Raw genomic sequence first — 27665 nt, 5'->3', positions numbered from 1 at the left:
GCAGTGTTCTGGCTAGAGAGGGCAGCTGGGAGCCGAGGCACCTACAGCACTATCTTATAAAGATAAGGGGAGGGGCAGCAAACCATTTGATGACTTCGAGCTTCTTCTTCTGGGGTTACTGTGTAGAAACCCTTTGTGGAATCTAACCTGTTGGCAGATCCGTATAGGTGCTGTTTGTGGGGAGTAATACAAATCTAGAGTCCACAGTGTAGACTGTAAAAACATTCCGTATTTTTTTATGCAAGGTATTTTAAAAGCAGCATACATTGTCAAATATCGATAAAATCAACCCAGAATGGTGATTTTCCTGTCATATTATTCCAGGGTGCATGGGGTGGTGTAGCGTGCCTGAGCAAAATATTTCCGGGAACTACAAATGAAATAAAGCAGTATCTTGGGTGGGATAAACTGATTACTGACTGATTGGGTTGGATAGCGATACTGATGGATGGACGGAGGTCTTTGAGGCTTCATTTGCCTTGAAGTATAGGTGGGGAGTGCCAAAAACACGTTTGACATCGACCAGTTATGTGATATGTTCTCTGTTCCTTGTTCCAGGGTGACATCCAGAGGTGGTGTTTAGTGTATTATAATTGAAAGTATAAACTGAAGAGCCATGCGGCCGGCCGGTTTTAGAGAGAAGCATGTTAGGTTAGGATTGTGGTCTACAAGGTCATGTGCATGAACCTGGAACTACCACAAGCGATGCCACCTGATGGAATCACTTGGTTGTCCTAAATGCCTCGTCTATTTCCAAGTTGCTGTCTTTGCCAGTGCCATGTGACTGGTGCTCGTGGCCTCTATATTTCTACCTGTGGTGCTGGATCCAAAAGACCACTATTTGCCGGAAGTCAGGGAGTAGTAGAAGATATGGCCTCAACCAAGAGACTAGTCTAGTACAGATGGACACCCCACGGTGAGCGCTTCTTCGGACCGCTGTGCTCTCTATGGGTATTGCCAATACTGATACTCCATTTACCTCAAATTTATAGCCAAATTAAAGACCACAGTTCAATACTTTGATGTGCTATTCAATAGCTATTTATTCAAAAATAATTTGATAATACACATTTTGGAATTAGTGTAAACAGGTCAACCAATTTTATATAACAATACTGAAAGTGAGGAACGGGCTGTGTTGCGGACGATGCGCTCCACTCTTCCTGAATATTGCCTGTTTGTGTGCCCCAAAATGATTCTCAATTTGCGATATATGCCTTTTTCCCTCCCTACCCTGTAAGAAGTACTCCCTTTCGTGCGTAACCGAACTACAAGTCCCAGCCAACCATCATTCAAAGTATTGAACTGTGGTCTTTACTTTGGCAATAAATTTGAGGTAAATGGAGTATCAGTATTGGCAATTCTCTATTGTTTTAGGCTCCGCCTTACTTATTAGAGCCAGCCCTTATTGTTATTAGTAGTGCTCTCTATGGGGCACTTCCAGGGTCATGCTTGTAGGGAGATTTTACTAGGCCTACAGCCTAACAACCACCACCATGTTCTGCTTGGATTGTTAACGTGCATCATTTTACAGTGTACCAGCTTGGACGCATTGTAACACAAGGAGACACAAATTATAATTTACCACACTTTAATAGCACCAAACAAACCCTGTACCAGAGCCCCTGATTGTCCGTCCATCAAAGGGAGTGCTTATGACCCATAAGGCACTGCAGACAATGGGCACAATACGTGTACTTTGTGTGTCCCCTGTGCTCGTGCGTGAGAATATAGTATGGGTGCCTTCAACTTGGTCCTTTGTGTTGGTTTGAAATGTTGTATGGCTCGCCAAAAGTGTGCTGTGAATTAGGCGACTTAACAGTCACTAACACATTCCTTATGCTCAAGTGGTCAGATTTGTTACATTGTTAAAGGGAAGTCCTTTTGGCACGTTCTGGCCCTTTCACATGACGGATGGGGCAGTCGGGTACACTAACATTTGTTTGGATTGTTTCAATGCTTATTTGTGCAGTGCCTAAACTAGGATTTGAGCACTGGTTTAAAATCAGCATCTTAGCCACTCTTCTGTTGGTGCGATGTTATTTCACGGCCAAGACTAGTTGCAGAAGCGATTGCCATGGAGTGTGCAAGAGGCAGCTGTTTGGTATAGCTGTGAGGGAAACCTACTTTGCAGACACAGAAGCTGCCACTCTTGCATATTTTAGCCACTACTTTGGTAGTATTTGAGTGCTTATTGTATCGAGATGTACGTTTTTCCCCAGGAAAAGCGAAAATCACCCATGACTGTATCTTTGAGCTGAGCAGGTGTGTGCGACTAGCCCTGCCTATGGTAGGTTGGGTAATTGAAAATCCAGGTCTTCAGCTTCTTGCGGAATTCAAGAACAGAGAAGGTGGTGGCTCCGAGACAGAGTGGGAGGCCATTCCACACTTTAGGAGTGACGTAAGGGAACACCCATCCTCTTTAACTGGTTTTGTGTATGCATGGGACGTTGGCGAGTAGGAGCAGAGGTGTCTGGATGGTTAGTGGAAGCAGATGCGACTGTTCAGGTATGTGGGGCCTGAGTTGTGTAGTTTCTTGAACTTGTGTGCGAGGACTTTGAATTGAGCGTGTCTGTGTGTCAGGAGGAGACTGTGGAACTCCCTGAGGTGGGTGTGATGTAACTTTTGTTTGGGAGCTTTAGGAGGAATCGGTCTTCAGTGTTCTGGATGGTTTGAAGTCTTCTGGTGATACTGGCATAGAGGTTGCTCCCAGAGTCCAACTTGCTGGTGAATAGAGCTCGAGTAGCAGTTTTTCTAGAGTTGCTTCATGAGTCATTTGAAGATCTTCCTCTGCATCGTCAGGGTGTGGAAGGAGGATGCAGCGACTGCGTTGATTTGTGTAGTCATGTCCAGTTTGCCACTTAGGATTACTGTGTCAATAAGTTTAGACGGCCACCAGTTGGAGCCCCATGGTTCATGGCAACAGCCTGTGATAGAGATTCATCTGACCATTCCTGCTTGTGAAGGGGCATAGATGCACTGACCACACACTCTAGTCCTAACCTGATGCCTCACACTTTGGACTGGTTCAGTACTGTACAAGGTATTGCCAGATGGTTTACGTATAGCGCATGCAGTTGCCAGTTTGGTGAATGTTGTCTTTGTTTAGTGTTCCACGTTTTAGTTTGCACGATTACAGTATTGTAATGGGTGTCCTTACTTTAGGTACCCATAGATAATACTAGAATGGTGGGACCTGTGTGACAGAGTTACCAACCTAGGCACACCCATCGAGTTGCTATACCAATTTCTCCAGCCAGTGACAAACCCTGGCACATTTTCTACTAAAAAACGTTTTAAGTGGGTGACTGGCTTTAGATAGCGATCTTTCTTAAGGTTAGCTTAAAATCCGGTGGCTGGGCATGGTCGGTGTCTTCAACAAATGGGCCAGGATCCCATCCCTAGAGTTTAGGGTGTATCTCACAGCAGAACTGCAGTGCTTTGCATGCGCTGGTTATGGGTTGCAGCACTAGTGCAGAGGGCCTGCCTCCCATCAGGCTCGCCTTGCCGCATTAGGGTGCTCTTCCCACCCATAGAGTAGAAGAGATGCCGTTCCTGCATATGGAAGTGCCTGATCTCTGATGTGAGGGATGTCTTGCTTTCTTGACTTCCAGCATTGGTCTAGAAGGGGCTGCCGTGCCTGCTGGTGCTTGGAACTTGCACTGGAATCGAGGGCTATCTCACGGACACTGCCTCAAACTCAACACCGACAAAACTGAAGTGCTGATCTTCGGGAATAAGAGCTTACCTTGGAACTCCACTAGGAGGCCCGCCGAACTCGGACCCACACCCACCCCGACTGACCACGCTAGGAACCTGGGCCTCATCCTGGACACTAACCTCATCATGAAGGCAGAGGTCAACGCCGCCACTGCCGCATGCCTCAAGTGGCTCCCACTATACACAAGATGTAACTTAACACAGGCCCTTATCACAAACAGATTGGATTATGGCATCGGTAGTGCTGTTTCTCACAAGGGTTCAAGTGCGTGCGGGACTTGTGTGCGGATTCTTGCACCAGGTATGCAAGGGCTATCTGGCTTCGACACTGCAGTACCTTGCCTCTGCAGGTGTCTTGCACTGGAGTAGAGTGCTGTCTCGTACAAGGGTTCAAGTGCCTTGTGGAACCTTTTTTCTGGACCCATCACTGGCTTTCCCGCTTAAGGGCTGCGGTGCCCTGCTGATGGGTCCCGGCACGGAGTGCCTGTCCAGAGTTAAATGCTGGTTCCATGCCTGGTATGTAAGGGTGTCTTGCTTCAGGTGTGCCGTGCCGCTGTAGGCTTCTTGCACTGGATATAAGTGCTATTGTACACAAGAGTTCAAGTGCCTTGCCCGAGCTAAGTGCTTATTATAAAGGGTGTCTCGCTTCAGGCGTGCCCTGCCTTGCCACTGTAGGGTTCTTGCACTGGAGGTAAGTGCTATTCTACACAAGAGTTGAAGTGCCTTGTGGAACCTTTATTCTGGACCCATCACTGGCTTTCCCGCTAAAGGGCTGCGGTGCCCTGCTGATGGGTTCCGGCAGGGTTCAAGTGCCTGTCCAGAGTTGTGTGCTGTTCCCATGCCTGGTATGTAAGGGTGTCTGGCTTCAGAGCACTGGGTCTTGCGCCCCCTTGTCCCCGTGATTGCGGACTCGCCTGTTTTCTGGCCCAGCCGTGACTCCGCGCTCGTGTGGCGAGGGTAGGTGGCTGATTCCACCCGCCTCGCTCGGGCCCCCGCCGAGCCTGTGCGCTCCGGGTCTAATTGTGCTCTTGTGTAAAGTGTTTGCCTCGGGAAGGCTGATTGCCGAGCGCGCACGGCTTCCCACGGAGGGACCCGGCCTTGTCAGCCTCGGACCCTCGAGGGTGAGAAGGGACTCTGCTCCCCCTGCCCTCTGAGAGCGCCTGTCTCCGTGCGCGCGGGTAGTGCGGGCCCGTGCACGGATAATGGCTGTCTTCTCTGAAGCGACGGCCCCCCGAGGCCCCCGGAGCCGGCTCCACGTGCCACGCAATCCCCATACCTGCTCCTGCCTGCCAAGGTGCCAATTACCGCCGTGGACAGCGGCCCGCTGCCTGTGAGGCAAAGATTTCTGCAGGTGTCATCACTTCGAGGCGCTGAGGGAGCGAGCCTGTCAGGCGCTCCGAGGCCTCAGCTGTTGACTCCGTGCGCATTTCTCCCTCACATGATCCACGCATTGTACATGTATCTTCACTTTGCCTGCACATGTATGTTCATTCATTCACAGAGCGCAAGAGTAACACGGATCAAAGGTTCTGACCCTTCAGGTTACGGGGTTTCCCCACGCTGTGGGCCCTAGGCGGTGTAGTGGGGGCGGCCCAGGGGAGGGGCAGGCCTCGCTCTAGAGTGGCCTTGCACATGAACCCCTTTCCTTTCTGAGCCAGGCAGGCTTCGAGGTCAGTCGTGCCGGGAAAGATGGCCCTGCCTGCTCTGTGTTCCTGTTGGAGTGCCAAGGACGGCTGAAGGGGGGCGGTGCAGCAGTGACCCACCGTGTGTGAGAGGGCGTAAGGCCCGTGGTCACACTGCGCCTTCACTGTGGGCGTCAAGGACGACAATGCACCCCCTGCAGCAGCAGTGCCAAGGCGACTGCCAGCAGGGCTAAGGCGACTGCCAGCAGGGCTGCGTAAGAAGGCCAGTGCTGCGTGTGCACCGATCTCCGGAGCTGCCTGGAGTATGGAGGCCTCTCTGGCCGCAGAGGAGCGGGGTTCACCGAGGCGGGGTCGGGTGTCCTCACTGAACCCTTTATTCCTTCAGATCTGTACATTATCCTGCCGGCCCCAGGTCCCTGTGGCATTGCCTGCTTCCGCCTTGCCCAGGTTGTAGCCGTGCACATTTCATTGCACGGCGGCAGCGCCCCCTGTTAGTGCGGCTGTGCTGGGGGGTTTATGGTGCGTTAAGATTCCTTCCGGCAGAGGGCGCTGCACTGCTGCTATAAATATCCCCTTAACCGCTTGGCATGGTCGCTGAGCAGCCGCCCTGTGGCCTACTGTGCGAAGAGGACAAGTCCTTCATCCACACACACTGACTGGACCGCCCCCCCCCCCCGCCCCCTGTGTTTGGGGTACACCGCCACCAAGAGATGCCGACTGGCCGGCGCAGGCTTTAAGTTGGAAGGAGCTGCTAGGCGCGGGATGCTGGGCGCTGACCAGGCCTGCTGTCTTCTCTTCGGCTGGCGTTGGGTTGGAAGGAAGGAAGGACAGGCAGACCGAGGACCCTGGAGGGTCCCCGCAGTGCTGATTGATGCCAACTGTGTTTTTACACCAGGGGGATTCCCTCATTAAAGTAATTGATCTCGATTGGCCGGGTCGTCGATTGGGCTTTGTCAGCCATAAGTGTGGACCAGTCACCCGCTCTCGGCGCACCGCGTCCAGGCAGCTTCCGCGGCTCCATTCACTTCACTGGTAGGGCTGCAAGAACTTTAAAGCAAAAAAACAGGACATTTCACAAAAATAGGACTATTTTACGGCAAGCGAGCGCACAGAATGACAGCGCTCCTCGGCAGAGAATTACAAAACGGGCAGTAAGAACATACAGAAGATGCAATTTTTAAACCCAGTAGCTTGCCTGTGAATTAAATTGCTTTTTTGGAACTGCTAACTATCCCCGCTTTGTAAAACATAAAAAAAAACACCTCCCCCGTTTTTAGTCGGCCCTCTCCAAAAACCGGGACAGAGCTACATTTCTCGAAATCTGCCCGGACAGCTGGTGAAAAAACGGGGACCGTCCTGGCAAATCCGGGACGCCTGGTCACACTGTCCTTTGGTCTCTGAACGTGTGATCTGAAGTGCGAAATGTGGGGTCCAGGCTGCGAAGGATGTGCGAGAAGAAACGGGGGGCTGGGACACCGCAGTGCGCCAGACACGCCCAGTGTGTGCCGTGTGCACCCCCACCGGAGCCCCTAGACGGCTTGAAAAGCATCGCTCCAGACTCTGAGACCTGGGAGGGCAGAACTGCTCCCGCGGTTTCTTCTGTAGAGTGCGCGGTGTAGTGGCAGAGTGACTGCTATGGAGCCCAGACACCCGCTGTACTCATTGGCCACCCCGTGCGCCCCAGTATCCACATCTACTGAAACAAAGTGCGTAGAGGCAGTTTAGCGGCATGAGCGCTACAGAAGCCAATAATAAAATCTCACGAGTGAAGGGAGTGTGGCTCCCCGAGCAGGCCCTTCTTTCAAGGCTGCGGGTGCCTGTTCTTGGCGCCGTCTGCAGCGCGCAGTGAAAGTATAGGGTGACCAGTGTCAGGAAATGTAGCTCTTGTCCCAGTTTTTAGAGAGGGTCGATTGAAAACGGCGACAGGTGCTTTTTTATGTTTTTCAAAGCAGGGAGAGTTTCAAGAAACCTATTTAACACACAAGCTACTGGGTTTAAAACATTGCATTGTATGTATTTTCTAACTGCCTGTTCATTAATTCTCTGCTGAGGAGCGCTGTCATTCTGTGCGCTTGCTTGAAGTAAAATTGTACTCCTATTTTCGTGAAATGTCCCGGTTTTTGGCTTTAAAATTCTGGTGAACCTAAGTGAAAGCCCTTGGACTCGATCCCGCCCGGTGAAGCTGATCCCCTGATAGATGGAGCGGGGTCGGATGTATGGGCTCACGGGCTGAGAAGCATCCGCACCAAGCGCCTTCAGCCATGAGGTGTATCAAGCAAGTCGGTAATAGCTGCAGGAATATGGTCTGAGCGACCCACTCTCATGACATCTGCCCTCCCCATTTCAAGTCTCATAACTTGGCAAGAAATGTACCCGCGCCGCCCCCTGCTCTCAAAACCAGTAACTTCACCCCCTCAGGCGCCTCCCCCACACTCAGCAGCCCGCTCTAGGGTTCAGCGAGGGGACATGTACAGCAGCCAAATTGAAACGCGTTCCGAGTGATGGATTTTGGTGTCACTTTGTTAAAATGGCTGCATAGCTCACCCCCTTCTCAACATGTCTCTTCTCTTTTTCCAGACTCCTTGGCGAGGCCCAGAAGGACGGTGTTCACGCGCGCCATTGAGGGCTGCGACCTCCACTGGCAGGACAGCCACCTGCAGAGGATCATCAGCAGCGACTTCTACATGTCCCCCTCCTACCAGAGGGAGGGCGAGAGCCTGCTCTTCAACTCCCAGGGACAGCCGCTCTGGCTCGGTGAGTGAGGCCTGCGCCCGCCGGTCTGTGGGCCAAGGTCTTGTCCAACCCATGGGCTGGGGTAGTGTGAGAGGGGGCCCTCCCTGGGCTGCGGGCAAAGGTCTTGTTCAATCCATGGACTGGGGTTGTGTGAGAGGGGGCCCTCGCCTGGTCTGCGGGCGAAGGTCTTGTTCAATCCATGGACTGGGGTTGTGTGAGAGGGGGCCCTCGCCTGGTCTGTGGGCCAAGGTCTTGTCCAACCCATGGGCTGGGGTAGTGTGAGAGGGGGCCCTCCCTGGGCTGCGGGCAAAGGTCTTGTTCAATCCATGGACTGGGGTTGTGTGAGAGGGGGCCCTCGCCTGGTCTGCGGGCGAAGGTCTTGTTCAATCCATGGACTGGGGTTGTGTGAGAGGGGGCCCTCGCCTGGTCTGTGGGCCAAGGTCTTGTCCAACCCATGGGCTGGGGTAGTGTGAGAGGGGGCCCTCCCTGGGCTGCGGGCAAAGGTCTTGTTCAATCCATGGACTGGGGTTGTGTGAGAGGGGGCCTCGCCTGGTCTGCGGGCGAAGGTCTTGTTCAATCCATGGACTGGGGTTGTGTGAGAGGGGGCCCTCGCCTGGTCTGCGGGCGAAGGTCTTGTTCAATCCATGGACTGGGGTTGTGTGAGAGGGGGCCCTCGCCTGGTCTGCGGGCGAAGGTCTTGTTCAATCCATGGACTAGGGTTGTGTGAGAGGGGGCCTCGCCTGGTCTGCGAGCGAAGGTCTTGTTCAATCCATGGACTAGGGTTGTGTGAGAGGGGGCCCTCGCCTGGTCTGCGGGCGAAGGTCTTGTCCAACTCATGGGCTGGGGTAGTGTGAGAGGGGGCCCTCCCTGGGCTGCGGGCAAAGGTCTTGTTCAATCCATGGACTGGGGTTGTGTGAGAGGGGGCCCTCGCCTGGTCTGCGGGCGAAGGTCTTGTTCAATCCATGGACTGGGGTTGTGTGAGAGGGGGCCCTCGCCTTGTCTGCGGGCGCAGGTCTTGTTCAATCCATGGACTGGGGTTGTGTGAGAGGGGGCCTCGCCTGGTCTGCGGGCGAAGGTCTTGTTCAATCCATGGACTAGGGTTGTGTGAGAGGGGGCCCTCGCCTGGTCTGCGGGCGAAGGTCTTGTTCAATCCATGGACTGGGGTTGTGTGAGAGGGGGCCCTCGCCTGGTCTGCGGGCGAAGGTCTTGTTCAACCACTGTCTCCATCCAACCCAGGTCCCCGTCCAAACAGCGAGGGCAAGAATCTTCTCATCTGCCCAAGTTGAGTGAGAGGCTGGCACGGTTGTCTTACCCTGTCAAGCCCCTTCGTGCTACGGGCTTTAAAGAGCTGTACATCTGCTCCCCAGGGGTAGGTGCAGTAGCTGGGTGGATGTGGGCCCAATGATGTCCTTGGCTGGATGAGGAAGAGGCCGCTGCTGGCCTCACGTGTAATAGATGGTCTTATTGTTGGCATGCTCCCCCCCCCCCCCCCCTCACCCCCTCATCCTCCCAGAGTGAGAGCCTTCACTTCCACTGCCATTGGTCGTTGTTGGTCTGGATACTCAGGCTGTGCTTTTCATTTTCACTCCTGTCCCTTCTCTCAAGATGGGGTGATAGTTGGCTGGGTTAAGGAGGACCTGGCTCGGTCTTAGGCTTTGAACTCTGCTTTTCATGTCCCCTTCCATCAAGTGCCAATGAGAGCTGACTTCAACACCCAGGGACCGTCGCTCCGGCTGGGTGACCAGCACTTGATTAGTGCACAGTGGTTCTATCCCGCCCATGTGCCCATCCTCCTGTAGAGGGGGCGAGCGCCTGCTCTTCACCAAGACCGCTCTAGGGAGCTCTGTATTCCTAGCTACAAGTCTGAGTAGGATTAGGAACCATCCTATGGCCTCTGTTTCTGACAGATCGTTCCCTGTACTGCATGTGTCAACAGTTGGTGGTTTGTTTTCAGCCGTGTGACATTGTTCACGCTTTGGTGGGTAATGAGCTTCGGCACATTAGTTTTAGCTCTAACCAGCAAGGAGTGGCACGAAATACAGTGTGGTAGACCAACATGTTTCCATGCTGCGCTTTGAAGCAGTGCTTCAGTGTATAGGGACATGCCACAGCTTCTGTGGCATGTTCCTGTGCTGTTGCGGTTACTCATATTGTCATTGTAAAGTTGGCCAACGCCAACATTTAGTAAAACAGCATATGCAGACATCTCCTGGGAGGCATCTTCAGGTGTCCCCTCTGCTTCCCCTGGAGCCGGGGACTGAGGGAGGGGTGGCTGTCTCGCATTAACAGATTCGAGGACTATATTTGCTCTGAAGGGTCATTGGAACATGATGGGGTTGTATTGGTTAGCGCCAGAGCGAAATAGGCATGATCAAGGTGTTTGAAGTTCACTAGTTTGTGCTTAGCGGAGTGTTTGTGAAGGGTCTGTCTGTCTGGTTTAGGCTTCTTCTAACGGTGGTGTTCGCCTCTTTTTTTTTTTTTCGATTTTAATACACTCGCATTTCAGTGTCAAGAGTACTCTGTTTTTTTTAAGGCAGTAATTACAAACTATTTCTTTAACTTTGTAGAACATGTTCCCACGGCGTGTGCCCGGGTTGATGCATTGCGCTCTCATGGCTACCCCAAAGAAGCTCTGCGATTGGCTGTAGCCATCATCAATACACTGAGACTGCAGCAACAAAGACAGCTGGAAATATATAAACATCAGAAGAAAGGTAACCCTGTCCTTGTCACTTTCTGTAGATGGTATTGGTAGCAGCGCTAGTATTGAGATACCGCCTGTGTTGCCTTGACCATGTGGGATTGGAAACAAGAGCCACTTTGGCTCTGGCGAGTGGGATTGGTAGTTAGTAACAGTACAAGAATTTATATATTGTGTTCCAGATCACCTTCAATCAGTGGGATTGGGACAAGCAGTTGGAGGAGACTGAGCCCCTGACCACAACAGTAGCGCAAATTTGTCAGTTAGCATGGTGCCTTCCATGTCCACCTTTGGTACTTCAGATTGTGTTGAGTAGCGATATGGGGGCACGCGTTACAGATTTCGTTGCGGCAGCGTGCGTTACGGATTTCGTTGCGGCAGCGTGCGTTACGGATTTCGTTGCGGCAGCGTGCGTTACGGATTTCGTTGCGGCAGCGTGCGTTACGGATTTCGTTGCGGCAGTGTGCGTTACGGATTTCGCGGTGGCAGCGTGCGTTACGGATTTCTCGGTGGCAGCGTGCGTTACGGATTTCTCGGTGGCAGCGTGCGTTACGGATTTCTCGGTGGCAGCGTGCGTTACGGATTTCGCGGTGGCAGCGTGCGTTACGGATTTCGCGGTGGCAGCGTGCGTTACGGATTTCGCGGTGGCAGCGTGCGTTACGGATTTCGCGGTGGCAGCGTGCGTTACGGATTACGCGGTGGCAGCGTGCGTTACGGCGTGCGTTACGGATTTCGCGGTGGCAGCGTGCGTTACGGCGTGCGTTACGGATTTCGCGGTGGCAGCGTGCGTTACGGATTTCGCGGTGGCAGCGTGCGTTACGGATTTCGCGGTGGCAGCGTGCGTTACGGATTTCGCGGTGGCAGCGTGCGTTACGGATTTCGCGGTGGCAGCGTGCGTTATGGATTTCGCGGTGGCAGCGTGCGTTATGGATTTCGCGGTGGCAGCGTGCGTTATGGATTTCGCGGTGGCAGCGTGCGTTACGGATTTCGCGGTGGCAGCGTGCGTTACGGATTTCGCGGTGGCAGCGTGCGTTACGGATTTCATTGTGGCAGCGTGCGTTACGGATTTCATTGTGGCAGCGTGCGTTATGGATTTCATTGTGGCAGCGTGCGTTATGGATTTCATTGTGGCAGCGTGCGTTATGGATTTCATTGTGGCAGCGTGCGTTACGGATTTCATTGCGGCAGCGTGCGTTACGGATTCCGTTGTCAGCGTGTGTTACGGATTTCGTTGTGGCAGTGTGCGTTATGGTTCTCTGCAGCGTGCGTTATGGATCTCGGCGGCGTGCGTTATGGATCTCGGCGGCGTGCGTTATGGATCTCGGCGGCGTGCGTTATGGATCTCGGCGGCGTGCGTTATGGATCTCGGCGGCGTGCGTTATGGATCTCGGCTGCGTGCGTTATGGATCTCGGCAAGCTGCAGAGTAATGCTGGTGGAAGGAAGCTGATGCCAGATTCCTCATGATCGGTTAATATCTTTAGTTGACAGCATTTTTACTCCCATTTTTATGGACTTTTGTCTTGATGTTCGTAATCCTGGCGGGGCACCACATATTTGGACGTTGCTTTCAGTCCACGTTGTAGATAAAGTTCATGTGTAAAGATTGCTTTCTGGTAATCTGTGCCTTGTATACTTAAAGCTGATTTTGTAGTTTGTTACTGTCTGCAAATAGAGTTGATTAGTAAAACACCTTCCAATGGAAAATCTTATACCCATAAACTGTTAAAATTGTGGTAAATGCTGTTTGGAAATGGTTTTTGGTTGAAGACATTATTGTCCTTGGGTGTTTATAAAACCTGTATCAGTCTCGCTCACAGGGGCATGGAGTGAGGGAAATTGAAGTGCCACAATGGCTAAAGCCATTAAGCTGCTGCATGGCTGTTTTCTTATATTTAGCAGCAAAAATTGCATATTTTTAATCCCGTGCCGTATCATTTGCAAACTTTTTTTTCTTTTACATTACAGTTTTTAAAAATCTCTGTTCAGCTGATTTTTGGGAGGAGGAACGATTTGTTTCTTAATCACTGTTCAATTCTAAGGGGACATCCATAAAAGAAGCAGTGGGAAGGTACATGAGGTAGGGGGTGCAAAGACCCACAGGACTTTATTCCCTTTGCCTGTCAGGTGCAGCTAGTCCAACACGTAGGCAGCATGTTTACCTTGGTGGCAATCAGCAGCTTCCTCAGAGCTTTTTTTCTGTTCTTCCAGAGCTGCTACAGAGGAGTGCCACGACAATTACCAACCTGGAAGGCTGGGTGGGACACCCCCTGGACCCCATGGGCTGCTTGTTTACCACATTGACGGAAGCATGCCGGTTCGACGACGACAACTCCATGGAGGCAGCAGGTGCGGAAGGTCCCTAATCAAACTGTCTGATGATAGAAGAGCTTTTCTAGGTTGGGTGTGGTGTTTTATAAATGGGGTTATAGAGCCATGTGTTTCTCAATGGCAAACTCTCCACACTGTTATCGCACTGTGAATGATCTGATGCCAGCTTGTAGGCGGGGAAACACAGGGATGGGCCTGCAGTGCATTCGAGCTCGGTCTCACTTGATCCAGGTTATGTTTAAAATCTAAATGGAGGATCCTCCAAAGTTGTTCCAATAACATGTTACATTTGGCTTAAGTTTCATAGTATCTTAACATATGTTTAATTTTATTTAAAACCACTGGTCCATAAATGATTGAATGAAAATATGCCTTTTTGTTCCTTACATTTAAAAAAGAATATTTGCTTTTGAGTTGTCCATTTGTTTTGTCAGTAAATGAGATACTGGGTGAATGTAGTTTTTGCACCCTGCAGGTTTACTTAACGCTATCTTTTTAAACAGTGTGCAGTCACATTGTTGCCTCTCCTTCCTTGCAGCCAAAGGCGCGACTGAAGAGGGGAAAAGCTCCTACAAAAGAATACTCCTAATATTCTAAGTGGAGCTGCAGTGTACTTCCACATACCCGTCCCCCATTCTGAACATCATAAACGGTTCCCATTTCATCAGACTATTGGCAGGTTTCCGCGATTAACTTCTTTGTATTTTCTCTTGTCAGTGTATTACTATTTTGATCTCTCGCCTCTACCTGGAAGGCACATTTTTTTGTTTTTCCAATTGCTCCACTTGATCAATAGTCACAAACAGTAGACAATATGGTAGAAAATCTACACATTCATACAGGATCCCCAAACACTTATTCAACTGAAAGTCCATCACCATAAACACAGCTGCTGTATGGCAGCAATATTTTCTTTTAACCCTTTCGCTGCGGCGGCTATTCCGCCGCAGTGCTAAGGGGCGGGGGGTGGGGCGGCGCGCAGCACTCCCACGCTGGTGACGGGACCGCTCTGTCAAGCCCCTCTGTTGAGCTGTGCTTGTGACAGAACGGTTCCGTCACGGCCCGCCCGCTCAATAGAACGCGCCGCGCAGGCGCGAAATCAGCGCTGAGCGGGCCGTGACAGAACCGTTCCGTCACCAGCACAGCACACCCGAGGGGCGTGACGGAACGGTTCCGTCACCAGCGTGGGAGGGGTTAAGGTCCTGGGCACAAAATTAAAAGTAAATAAACTCAAGGCATCCAAATAGATTTAAAAACTAAAGGAAGTTACATTGATGATCCATCTTTTCTATATTCTTTGTTTTAAGAGACAAAATATGTGGAAACTGTTCTAGTAGGCATATCGTTTCATATAACAAACTCCTAGGATGATAGAAGCCACCACAATCCCAGTATGCATCATGCCAACATCCGGGGCACAGCTACTCCACCTCAACAGCATGGCAAGAGCTGGATACAATCAACCAAACTTTTCAACTCTTTCTGACTGAAATAATTAACAAATGGGAGTTGACTAACGCTAGATCACTAAGCAAAAACAAGAAACACATCTACCATACTAGCGTATCCAAGCCTGGCTATAAGAAATGAATCTAGTCTACTTCAACCGCCGGCTGACCGTGCAAAACCATTTGTATCAACATTCAGTATGAAACTCTCCTAAGAACACATCACAAAGAACACCAAGACAGCATGGACCCCGTTCTTTTTTCTGGGATTGGAAAAAAAACAATTCCTAAAACAGCCTTCAGGGCATCAGTGCAAGCTTTTTTCCAGCATGAAATCTCCTAGATTCACCGGTTTTTTATAATTCCGCTATCTAGTGATGGGGTCCGAGTTTTTTTCCTTTTGAGCATTGACCTGGATGGAGGAATATTACTCACTATGATCTGAACCGTAAGCGACTTCCAACGTAGATTCTTTTTTTATTCTGCCATTGGGTTTAGAGGTGTACCAGCTGAACTTTTGCGGCAAGGAGAGATTTTATTGACTAATTCAGTAATGACTTCAAGGTTCCAGTTGACATGCATCCCTGGATCCAGGGATCAAGTTTTGAGAGGCGACCTTCGATTGGGTTTGAGAATGTGTACACAAAGGGGTGTTCTCTCTTTGCCTCTTCAGCACCATTTTTAGTTTATAAGCATATGCTTATATTCTGCCCTAACTGTAGCTGAACGTTTGCTATAAACAGCTAGCATCCTGTATTTATGATGTGCCACTCGAGACCCTAAGTCAGATGGTTGGCGCGCCTGCTCCTCTTTTAAACCAAAGACTGATTCCTAAAAGAAAATATTCTTGGCACACTGGGAAAAATGAATACGGCACAATCTGTGTTGGAAATGTGGAAAAAAGCGGTCCAGTCTGATAGAAATGGGTTTCACTGAGGAAGAAATTTCAGAGGATGCTCAGGGGGAACACCATGGGGGATATGATTACTCGCGTGGCAAGGTCATTAGTTACGCAAACAATTTGTACCCTATTGTAAACCTCACGTTATCATCCGGTGCTCCAAGGAGAAGAAATGGCCACTAACACTCCCGAACTTATGAGGACAAATTGGCCTCAACTTGAACATATAAATAAATCTCCTGAGCAACCAATTTTATTTCAAAAAGTCAATGAAAGATATGTTATTCCTTACGTTATTTTATTATTTTTTCTTCTCATATGTTCAGATTTCTTCAATACCAGTTCCATAGTCAACACGTGTTTCTCCATTCGGTATATTAACCATTGACTTCATCAGGACTGTCCGTAAATCACTGCACTGCTAAATTCCGAAGTCCTGTAACCCTACAAATTTCCAATGCCATCGTAAAACCAATAATGAACTAGTTCCCAAAGTTTCTCATATGTATGTAATGTAACCAATGATCAGAACAATCATTTGCTTTCAAATTTGACATCTAGGTCATCACTGAAAGGAGAGTACTCCTCTGTGTACTTGAACCGGCGTACTGATCTGATCATGGGGATACTGGCCAAGATTGTTTCATCGGAAGCCCTCGAGGGGATGAGTGTGATTTTTGAAAGACCTGAAGTCTACAAAGCCACCAATAAGAATAAGACATAAAGAGGTTTGGTAAACCTATAGCGCAAAGGGGAACAAAGTAAAGCTGTTGATGTCTTTTGAACATTGTGCTCAGGATGTTTATAAAGCACACCCTCACAGATCCAAACAAAAGGTTTGCAGTAAGAAGTCCTCCAAACCACAAGACCTTATATCTGGGAGTGATACTGGTCCTAAGTTTGGTGATAAATCTTCAGACTCGACGTCTGAGCATGATTGAATCCTAAAACTGTCTCTTCGGACTGTACTTCAGAATGCAATAGATTTCAAAAACCAAAAGACAAACCTACCGGATTGACTTCAGAGCATGATTGTGTTCAAAAGACAAGAGAAAAGAGAAAAGAATAGCCGATTGTTTCAGAATAAGGTTAAGCTCAAGGGAAAATATCATCCTTTGAGGGCAGTAACTTCCCCATAATCAAAATGTGTAGATGCCAAGAGAATTAAAACATACTCTTGCATGCATGCGGACTCACGCATCGTGAAAGTGTCAGATGTAATGCGGAGTGTATAGCTGATGCCAAATGTAATGTACAGCGACTGCACCTCTCTCCGTGCCTATCCTATTACTCTTTTGTAAAACCACTTATTTTTCTGTCCTTTCCTTCTTACCCTCTAAAAAAATACAAACATTAATGGCTAGCTATATATACACCAATGTATAAACGACTACTATTCATTCTTGGCTAACCCTGGAAAAAAAAATGCTCTTGATGCCAAGATAGCTGAACTGAAATAAGAGCTTCAAAAAGGCTGAACGTTTCTAGAAAGTTCACAAACTCTTATGTTTTAAATGATCTAGAGAAGACACTGAGGGTGTAAGGGAAATAAGATACTCCACCAGCAACACTAAGGTTTCAAGAGTAGAGGCTTAAGAAGGAGGAATGCTTAATGGTGGAAGAATCAAGGCTTGACCCAGGTATAAATCAGTCTGGGCTTTGTGAAGCTCACTACTCACCCATGAGGGTCTGAAGTTGCTGGGGGGTAGGAGGGTTTGAGCAGCTCAGTCTCATCCGAAGAGTAGGTTCTTGAGGCTCTTCCTGAATGGTTGAAGTGTAGAGGTTCATCTGATGCTGAGGGTGAGCTTGTTCCCAATCTTGGCTGTGATGTAGGAGAAGGCTCGCCTGCACTGGCTCTGTGGATGTGTTGGTTTTTGGCCAGGGCATGATAGGCGGAGCAGAGGGTTCTTTTGGGTGCGTAGAAAGTCTTTCGTTGAGGTATTGGGGTCCGGCCGGATGTTGTGGAGGGATTGGTAAGCTTGGGTGAGGAGCTTGAAGGTCACACTTTTTTCGACCGAAAGCCAGTGTAAAGTTCTCAGCTGCGGCGTTCTGGATGTCCTAGAGTTTGCGGAGTAGAGATTTGTTTGTTCTGGTATAGAGGAAGTTCCCGTAGTCCGGTCTGCTGGTTGAGTGTGCGGGTGACAAACCACCTGGATTCTAGGGAGGGGGCCTATTTGAAGGTGTAAAGGAGGATGCGGAGGGTGTTGAAGCACGCAGAAGATACAGCGTTGATCTGGTGGTTCATGGTGAGGGAAGAGTAGAGTGTAATGCGGCGGTTGTGGGCTCGGTCCGTGGGTGTGGGAGGATTGCAGAGGGCGGTGGGCCACCAGGTATTGTCCCAAGCGAAGGGGGTGGGTCTGAGGACGAGGACTTCAGTTATCGCTGAGCTTAACGCACCTGCTGCTCATCCAAACGGTGATGTCTTTCATTCCTTCCTGGAAGCGGTCTGGTGCTGTCTGGTTTGTTGCCGAGTCCGTGTTTTCTGACGGTGGCGAGAGGGGCCATGTATATGTTGAAGAGGGTGGGCCTTAGTGAGGATCCTTGGGCCACTCCGCAGCTGATTTCTGTGGGTTTAGAGAGAAAGGGCAGAAACCTGATTCTTTGGGTTCAGACAGTGAGGAAGGAGTGGATCCAGTCCAGTGCGGTTCCCCGTATGTTGGCGTCGTGGAGTCTGGCGGTTAGTGTGCGGTGGGAGACGGTGACGAAGGCTGCTAGGAGGTTTAGTAGGATGAAGGAAGCCATGTGGCCTTGGTCGAGGAGGGTGCGGGTGTAGTCAGTGGCGGCTAGGAGGGCAGTCTCGGTGCTGTGGTTGTTGCGGAATCTGGATTGGGATGGGTCGAGGATCGCGTTGGATTCTATGAACTTTGTGAGCTGGCTTTTGACCATCTTGTCAGTGACTTTGGCAGCAAAGGGGAGAATAAAGATGGATCTGTAGTTCTTGATGTCCGTTGGGTTTTTGGTGGGCTTCTTGGGGAGGGGCTTGACTTCTGCCTTTTTTCCAGTCGTCGGGCAAAATGCCTGTTTCGAGGGAGCAGTTGACGGTGCGTCGTAGTTCAGGTGCTACGGCGGGGGCGGCTCTGTGAAAGATGTGGGGCTGGCAGGGAGCAGTGGGAGCTCCTGCGTGTATGTCTCTCATGGTCTTGGCGTTATCTTCTGTGGTGACAGGGTTCCAGGCGGTGAGGGTAGGCTGGGTTGCGTTGCCGGTAGACTGAGTAGAGTCTGTGCCTAGGTTCTGCTTGTCGAAGTTACCGTAGAGTCTTAATCTTGAGAGCTGAGTTTGTTGCAAAGGTCCGGGGAGGGTGGGACGTCGGAGGATTCGCTGGGGGTTTGGGGAATGTTTGTATGATGCTGAAGAGTTAGAGTTGCAGGACTTGGAGAGGATTCTGTCCTGGATGAAATAAAGGATCCACAAGTGCAATTTAACATGCAGGTGGAGGTAGAAACGATTAGGCAAGATATGGAAGCTAAGTCTCCTCAGGAAGACATTGAACTCTACTTTACACCATGTCCTCGAGAGGACTTCGCATTAGGTCACAAATATATAAGAAAACCAGCTGACACATTTGGGTCAGTGCATGAGGATGCATTTTTGTGTTAGAAGCAGTAACGTCTCTCCATAGAAGCAATAAGTACTTACCTATGCCTCCTATGATCTTGCATATTAGAGGTATTCCCTAAACGAGTAGCCACAGCTAAAATTTTGACTTTAAAATGAAAAACGAAAGTAAAGCTGCTATTTGAGACCCAAAGTACAATAAATATAATGTAGAAGCAAACTAATTCGGGCTACAGCTTGAAGTAGTTGAGCTCAGTCTGCAGCCACACATGGTCCCCCACTTGACAAGGGTAGTAAGATTAGAAGATGGTAGATGGGAAAACTGAGAAATCAGTTGGAACTCAGTGGCGCCTTACTATTTCCAATTTACTTTTGAACAGGTATGCTCACCAGCAGAGGAACGAAAGACATTTTGAAACATCTGCCAGACGAGTTTCAAAGAAGAGCATAAATAATTTTCAAGGAGGGGTAAAAAACGTAAATTCAGGTTTTAAACTGGCGGTGGACACTGCAGTAAACAGCTAATGTAGGGTTATTTTCTCCATCTGTATTATTCTGACATCCAGTACCCAATTACAAACTTTTTGTTTGTCTGAGGTGAACGTCAACCTAGTTTGTGCAACTCACAGAGTTGGACTAAATCAGATAATCCGCCTTAACGTTACCTCCATTTTAGATTTTTTTGTTTGAGCTGTTGGGTTTGAAAATATGCTTGTCAAGTTCTCAAGCTGAACAAAGTAGTAGTCATCAAGGGTAACTAAGTTTGTTGCTGGATCGGCATTTTTGAACTTATTTTTGGAGGGGTTTCAAGGGTGTTGTTCCTGAGTTTCCTCAACATCATTTTCTAGTATAAGCACAATCTTCAAATTTTGCACCAATTGTCATCTGCTCGCCCTGTACGAAAAATATCTAGTATGCAGAGGACCCGTGGGTCTTAAGGCTGTTGAGCCTGTTTGCTTTTTATCCAAAATCCCTGTTACATAGGGAGGAGGTTTTATTTGCTCAGACGACCACTGTGGATGTGTCTCGACAGAGGGAGGACATGTGTTTTTCAGAAGATAACAGAGAATGCTGAAAAAAGCACTGGGTGAAGGGGGTGCATCATCTGGATGACGATGCTACAGCTCACAAGAGGTTGTATCCAACACCTACAGAATAAGATGCTTTTGAAACAGTTGAAAGAACTGACTACCAATAAAACACTGAAGCCAAACTTAAAGCAATTAAGAACAGTCACAAGCTCCTCCTGACGCCAAAGTAGTTAGTTGAGGATGTTGTCTGTATTTCCCACCCTACCGGATCCAAAGAATTGTCCACTGTGAAGGGAGTGCCCACGGCCATTGGCTCGACTTCAGAGAGCGATGGTGCTCAAAGGGAAAGAAAGGCACACAGCCACTAAAGACAAGCCCTACAGGGACAAAAATACCTCTGACACCATTGAGAAGAAAGAGGCCCTTTCGGTATATATTGAGCATGTGATGAAGAAGAAAAAATGTTCTGTGGAGGAATCCATGGGTAATCATAAATTAAAGCCATTGGGAGTTGAAGGACAGTGACAGGTGATAGAACATCCCAATCCCTTGCTCACTTTGCCACCAGATTCAAACTAGCATGGCTGATGAGGGATGTTACCCCAAAACCAGCCCCAGGATGCTTGTTTCCAGTCAACGGAAGACCTGTCTTGGCAGTTCGGGTTGGACTAATCCCATGAGGAACAGGGTAAAGATTGATTTGCATATAGCTGTGACTGAACTGGGGTGGCGAAGTGAGCTAAAGCACAATGTTGGATTCAACCCAGATCTGTGACTGAGGGCGAATGCCTGAAAAGTTTCAGCGATCAGTCAATCATCTCCTTGTGAGTATCATGAGCAGATCTATCCTCAAGGGATACAGGTCTCCTACTCCTGCAAAGAATTTGCTTTAATGTCCTTGCGTAAAGTTTATTTCTGTGAAGATCTTCCTCTCAACCTACAGCCTCTTGCTCAACCTTTATTAGGTTTTGCTGGGGGGCGGAGCCGTTAGGCTCCTCCTCCAGAGAAATCTATTGAGTACAGTAAGCACTCTGGAACACGCCCCCCCCGTCCCATTTGCTAGCTCCATAAATGGAGCCTAGCCATTGGACGAGGGGCCTGTCCATCAATGCCGGACCAGACACGGGGGCGTTCCCGAGATTCTTTGGCTTTGGCGACGTCACGCGACGCCGGGAACGCCCCCGAGTCTGGTCCGGCCAGGCCGTGCTTGCTGCTGTCCTGCCTTGTGTCCCTCCTCCCGCCGTCCCCACGTTTCCCGCCTCCCTCCCGACGTCCGTGTCCTTTCCCGCCCCCCTCGTCCTCTCCCGCCCGCCCCCCTCGTCCTCTCCCGCCCCCCACCCAGTGTCCTCACAAATAGTGGTATCCCGTCCCGCCCGGGGGTCAACCGGCAGCTGCTCGGCACCTTGGCCGAGGCACGAAGGGGCTGCGACCGCATTGGTGGCTTTTCGGAGGCTCGTCGACAGAGGCGCGCTCTGATTGGCCGCTGCAGTGGGCCTGTCCCCGTGAGCTGCGCCGCCGTTGGTTGGAGCCTCGCCGCGTCATCAGGATCTGCCCCGGGAGCCGCGCTGTGAGTGGCTGACTCCGGGGGAACCCTCGACGTCAGCGGAGGCCAGTGGGAGCTGCGACGGGGGCCGTGCCTGCGAGGGTGAGTCTTCGGCCCAGAAGCTGGGGGAGATCGCCTTCCACCCCGCACCCGGTATTGACACCGGCTGAAGAGAGGAAGCCTCTCTGAGTGGTGAAACTGCCTCGCAGGTTCTAGGGTGGGATAAAGGGCTGTAAAACATCTAATATAGCTCAATGGGTTGCGAACCTGCGGCAGACGACAGGGAGGAACCGCTAGGTCTCGGGTTCGACTTCCATCAGCACTGGCTCGGCCTTTCAGCCTCCCAGGGACGATGAAACGACCATCTACACTTCTAATGAATGGTTAGTATTAGCCAGTGTCCCATCCATGCCCCAGCCCAGGTGGGCACAACCACACCAGCCAGGTTCCCTCGCGGAGGGATAACAAAAGATCTTTTTTTTTGCAGGAGGGTTTTGAAGTGCCTGGAGGCGCTCGGTGCGAATTGAAAAGCGCGCTTGAACTTGCTCGATTTTATTGCATCCAAAATACCGCCCGACTGAGGTTTTTATTCCTGGCTGCGGAACAATTCCTCCTTTTGTCTGCGGTGGCAGGAAGAGGGGGCGGGGGACCGAATGTGACCCCCGGGAGCCCGGCCCGGGATGGATGCGGCGAGGAACATTGCGTTCCGCGGATCTGGCGATGGATGGCTCGAGGCGGGGGCCTGGTTCCCACACAGGGGCCCCGAGCCCCGATCCGACAGAATTATGAAATGGCTTCGGCGGCTCCCAGGAGCGGCGTCTCTGACTCACGTGCTATATTTGGATTTTCGGCGTGCGTTATGAATCCGGTGGCTGCAGCTAAGATTGCACTTATCATCATCACTTGATGTGGGGGGCAGCGAGGGAGCCCGATATGCCTCGTATCTTCCCAGATCCTAGGGCCATCGAGTGTGTGGAACAGAGCACGGGGGAGTTTTATAAATACACGTCGCTACTGTTTTCAAGGTGGCAAGGTTCAGATTTCAATTGAAAAAGACGCCTGTAACAATAGATATTACGGCAAGCCCCTGTAAAATTCCACTTCTGGTGGAAGAACTGTTGCAGAAAAAACACAAGATCGCTTTTCCGTTCAATGTTTCTATAAAACTGTTTTTGTGAACATTTCCACCCACAAGCAAAGATGCGCCAGCTTTAGAAAACATGTCCACGGTAAAGGTTTGAAAACATTGCAAAGCTCCGTGTGCGCGATCTTAATTGCCACCCATGTCTGACGTCAAACAAATATGTTTACCTTCTGACTGCACCAGAACCTACCCCTCATTTATCCTCAAATTGGGGTGCCACCCCTGACTCCAAAATCTGGCCTGAAGTCGAAAATTGAGAAAGAAATACCTAACTTTTTCACAACATAGTCAACACCTAATACATTATAATTCCGAAGACTGCACGTGTTACTTTTGTGCATAATGAAGTATTATCACATTTGCAATGCCAGGTCAAGTCACGTCAATTTAACGTTATTTGTCCACTAGGGCCATAAAAGTGTACATGTAACACATACAATATATAATAAATAGCTAAAATCACGCATAATTGAGTTAAAAGATCAAATTCATACCTAAAAAGGAGATTCAAACCGAAAATGAGTATACAATAAGAAAAATCATGATTGACAGGCTGCCAGGCGGTCACAGGCAACGGCAGCAGAAGAAACAGTGCATCATGAAAGTGCAAATCAGGAACCAAGTGCAGAGACTGCATAAATGACCATCAGCAGATAAAAAAGAGCTAGGGAAGGGCCAGGAGTGGCCGTACTGGCCCTGTTCGTGGGAAAGAGCCTTCCTTCTTAGCATCCCCAGAGCACCCAATAGTTGGCGCGCGCGCGGAGGCATATAGAGGCGACAGCCTGATCTGAAGATGTTCAGAGTGTAGGGTGCCCGCCTGTTGCCAGTTGCTTGCAGATGGGTGGTGGCCAGGGTGTACATAGGCAGGGCATGCAAAGAGGACACGAGGATTGGTTTCTTTGGAATGTTTGCACGCTGGACAGGCAGAAGATTCCAAAGCCGACCCTTTAGAAGTGAAATGTTTCAGGGGAGGTGCACCCACTCTGAATTAGAAGTATAACATCCAGTCCATTGGCACGGTGGTATAGTCCCAGAACAGCTCAAGTCAACAAGAAGACTTGAAGTCGAGAAACTCTTGTGACAAGGTGGCACAGGCAGCTTTTTGAGCATTGTTGGCCTGTGTACTAAGCCAGAACTGTTCCTTCAGGGATACTTTAGACGGAAAGTGGTCGTCTGCAGGTGTCGCCAATAAATCGGGCATTCCAAGGGAAAGAGCATCCTTTTGATGTGTGAAGCCAGGAGTTTTATTGAAGCCTTCAACATTGTGACCATCCTGCCATGCGGCCACGTGGTGGGCAAGCTCAAGAGAGGTCCAGCATCTCCTCCAATCCAGGAGCGGGCGCAACCTAGCTTTGCCCTCAAACCTTTTCACACCCAGGTCCAGTGATAGGGGGTGCAAAGGGGTGCTGGGAAGTAAAAGGATGAGGGAACGCAAAAATGTGTGCTCCAATGTAACCGGATCATTGTTATTAGAAGAGCTCCGAAGCTCTGTCCCGTAAAGGCCTGTTGAAACAAGTCAAAAGTTTCTGTAGTCCACTAGGAGTCTTGGAGGCCAATAAGGTGATGCCAGCCAATAGGAGGAGAGGGGTTTTAGTAGTTGCAAGTGAAGGGGAATCAGTGGGGATCTGGGTTAAATAGTTCACGGTGTCATTTATGGACAAGCAGAGCAACGTTGGAGGTGGGACGCAGCCCCGGCGGACGCCTTTGGAAACCAGAGCTCTCTGTCAGCTGGCCTTGAGCTCCCCCGCGGATTCGAGCATAGGTGTCCTTGTGTAAACATATAACAAGGGACAGGACGTTATTGGGCGCATGCATTGCCATATATATTACTCAGCAACAAAACAATTACCTTGGACCAGCAAAACTTTGGTGGTAACTATGCTGAAAGAAGAGTCGTAAAACCCAAGAAGATTGTCATTTTGCAAGCTATCTCCCAGGGATTTGGGAAAAAATAAATCTGCAAAAATGCACATCCCTAGTGCAGCAATGTAATTACCACATTACGTGTGTTGCTTCATATTTAGCACACCGCACATTATTCAGGGCGTTGGGCCGAGTGTGGACTAACCTACCCAGGTCAGAAGAAACCAGGAATTTACTTGTTTCCAAAAGAGATTGAAGAAACACTTCTGTGTGGGGGGCTCTTGCGTGTGTGTGTTTGTGTGGGGGGCTCTTGCGTGTGTGTGTTTGTGTGGGGGGCTCTTGTGTGTGTGTGTGGGGGGCTCTGGTGTGTGAGGGGGGCTCTTGTGTGGTGTGTGTGGGGGGCTCTTGTGTGTGTGTGTGTGGGGGGCTCTTGTGTGGGTGTGTGTGTGCAAATGCAATACGTCTTGCATTTGCGACAGAGTAAGCTATTGGCATTGTAAATGAGAATGCCATTTATTTATCTGTTTTCAAAACCAACACATAAATAAAAAGTTTGTCATTTACAATGCCAATAGCTCAAACTTTTCCGAAGGCGAAACCGTTGCATTGTAAATGCTTGTTTCTATTGTTATGGAACTGACCCCCTGCCCTGTAGCGGGCTGAAAGAAAGTGAATGACAGAACAGCAGATCTGTGTATGAAGAGGGCTGGCAGCCTCTATAAGGAAGAATTGTATATATACACATTTTAGTAAATTCAAAAGGTCTTGGCTAGCATCAGAGATAACAAGCATTTGCAATGCAAAAGGTCTCGCAATTGAGATTTTGTGCTATTGGCATTGTAAATGACAATGCCTTGTATTTGTGTTTAAAAAAGCCTGCAATAATAAAATACATTCTCATTAACAAAGTTAATAGCCCAAAATCTCGCAATTGCGAGACCTTTTGCATTGCAAATCTTTCTTGCATAGAAATTGTCAATCGATCCTCCTAGCATCTGTGTTGCTAATGTAGCATGAACAGCCATAGTCTAGGGAGCAAAGTGTGCACTCCCGCTGCCCTGTGATCACAGCTGCAGCTTGTGTTTGCTACCATAAGGAAATCTTTGACCACAGCAGCAAAATCCAGAAGGGATTGCTTCACTGCTATCTAGATGTCTTGGTATGTATATAGCGCTTACCCTCCCTGACGAGGCACTGAAGTACTTTCGGATGCGTAGCACTCTACTCCATAAGATCCCAGTGCTAGAGATCTAGCATTATAGTTATAGCTGGTAGCGATGGTTCAGTTCAGTGTTGTGATTTGTAGTGTTTCTTCTCGTGCAAATTTTGTGCCAGTTTCAAATGTGTGTTAATTTCAAGTGTTCAAGCTCAGGCTCTGCTTTTTCCATTATTAACGTTGTCATGCATATATCTACCAGTTGTGATGCTGTTTGTGCTCTAGTTGTTATTTGTGCACAGTTCTTCGCACCATTACCTGTGAGGATAGATTTTGTTACATAAGAACATTGATTATAAGGAGTGCGCTCAGGATTGATAGTGGTGCAACAGAGGAGCAACCATTGGAGTCACTGGCAAACCACAAAAGATTATTATAGTCTACGCAGGAGCAAGAAAAGAGCAACAAAAAAAGCAAACCATTGGAAGCCCTGTTACACAGCCAAGATGCATTATCTAGTGTTTATCCAGTACTGTCACAGAGAGAATAACTCCACTGCAGGCACTGTTAAACCATCAGGGATTATTACATGGAGCAGTCCCAGAAGCAACCCATTGGAACCACTGTCAAACCACCAAGAAATAATATTTCAGAGCAGGGTTGTCACAGGGAGGAACGGACGGGGTGTTATGGCCCAGGACCCATGCTTTTTAGCTCCCCCTCTCCTTCAGGAAAATGTATTTATAGATTTTTAATTGCAAGGAATTCTGCAATCTTCATTAATCAAACGGCTGTGTGTGTGGTCAGACCAATAGATAGCAGACATCACTCTTTCTCTCAAGTACATTTTTTTAACACTTCGAAACCGGTTCTGTTGATAGCACCTGGCCAAACCGGAAGAAGCATCCAGAGGACTCTGCATTATGTTCTTGTCCCTGGCCTCCCACTAACTTCTGACAAGCCTGAACCCTGAAGCAACAGAGGAGCGGGTCATTAGAGCCACTTTTAAACCACCAGTGTCTGCCCAGCAGGCGGTGAAGCAGGGCACACTGGAGACCGGGTTAGGAGTCAAAGTATGTATGGTGCGGACCAAAGATTGAGTGGGTGGGTGGGAGGTTCAGGTAGGGACTTGGGAGAGGAATTAAAAGGGACTATGGCTCAAAGTCCCACTGGCCCCAAAAGACCTAAACAATTAATGCTCCCCAGAAAAATGCCCATAACTTTTCACCTCCCACCTGGTCAACCAAGCTTAATGTCCCGTTTACGAGACGATGAATTTAACGTTGGAAGTGCCAGAGGAAGCAAAGCCCTAAACAGACATCGCAAATGCAATGACATGCTATAGAAACAGAAAAACATAATTTAAGAAGCACCTGTTAACATTTAGACAAGAAAAATAAATGTAAACTGAAAGCATTTTCGTAAAATAAAATCCAACCGCTCTACAAAGAAAATCTGGTTCAACGTGAAAAGGCAATGTTGGACATGTTGTTCTAAGAATAAAATAGCACATGTTTGTATTTACCCAGAAAGAGAAACTAAGGGGCTGAAAGCAGGGGAGCAGAAAGAGACCTCAGCAAGAATTAAGTGCGAGTTTCTGCATCTACTAAAAATCCTGCGATTCTGGGCGTATCAAGTATTCGTCCCGTGCCCAAAAAAAAATGACTGTCATTGTGCAATAGAACTGGATCTCATGTAAAGTGCCCCAATACCTTCGGGTCGAGCTTGCGCTGTAAAAAAAAAACCTGCAAGTTGATACCAATACCTTCCAGAAATTCACATTTTGGTGCCAATGATAAGTGTGGGTTGAAAGGCAGAGAATACCTTAACGGGCTTCCTACACAGGAGCCTAGGCAGGACACTGCCACACATCACTGACATGTCAACGTGCACAGAG

The 27665-nt window shown here is 49.2% G+C and overlaps 1 protein-coding gene across 1 annotated transcript in view; it reads left to right on the top strand.

Moving 5' to 3' along the window:
• ZSWIM5 (zinc finger SWIM-type containing 5) overlaps positions 1 to 27665 on the top strand; it is a 271830-nt gene that overhangs the window by 178372 nt on the left and 65793 nt on the right. Inside the window, exons 6-8 of the mRNA XM_086952301.1 lie at positions 7941 to 8117; positions 10664 to 10810; positions 13007 to 13144. Of these exons, the coding sequence (XP_086808427.1) occupies positions 7941 to 8117; positions 10664 to 10810; positions 13007 to 13144 (462 nt within the window). The remainder of the gene's footprint in view (positions 1 to 7940; positions 8118 to 10663; positions 10811 to 13006; positions 13145 to 27665) is intronic.

The sequence above is a fragment of the Lissotriton vulgaris genome, chromosome 1_1 (genome assembly GCF_964263255.1).
Source record: "Lissotriton vulgaris chromosome 1_1, aLisVul1.2, whole genome shotgun sequence".
In the NCBI taxonomy this organism is placed as follows: domain Eukaryota; kingdom Metazoa; phylum Chordata; class Amphibia; order Caudata; family Salamandridae; genus Lissotriton; species Lissotriton vulgaris.
The sequence above is the reverse complement of the archived record's forward strand: the minus strand, read 5'-3'. Positions and strand labels throughout refer to the sequence as shown.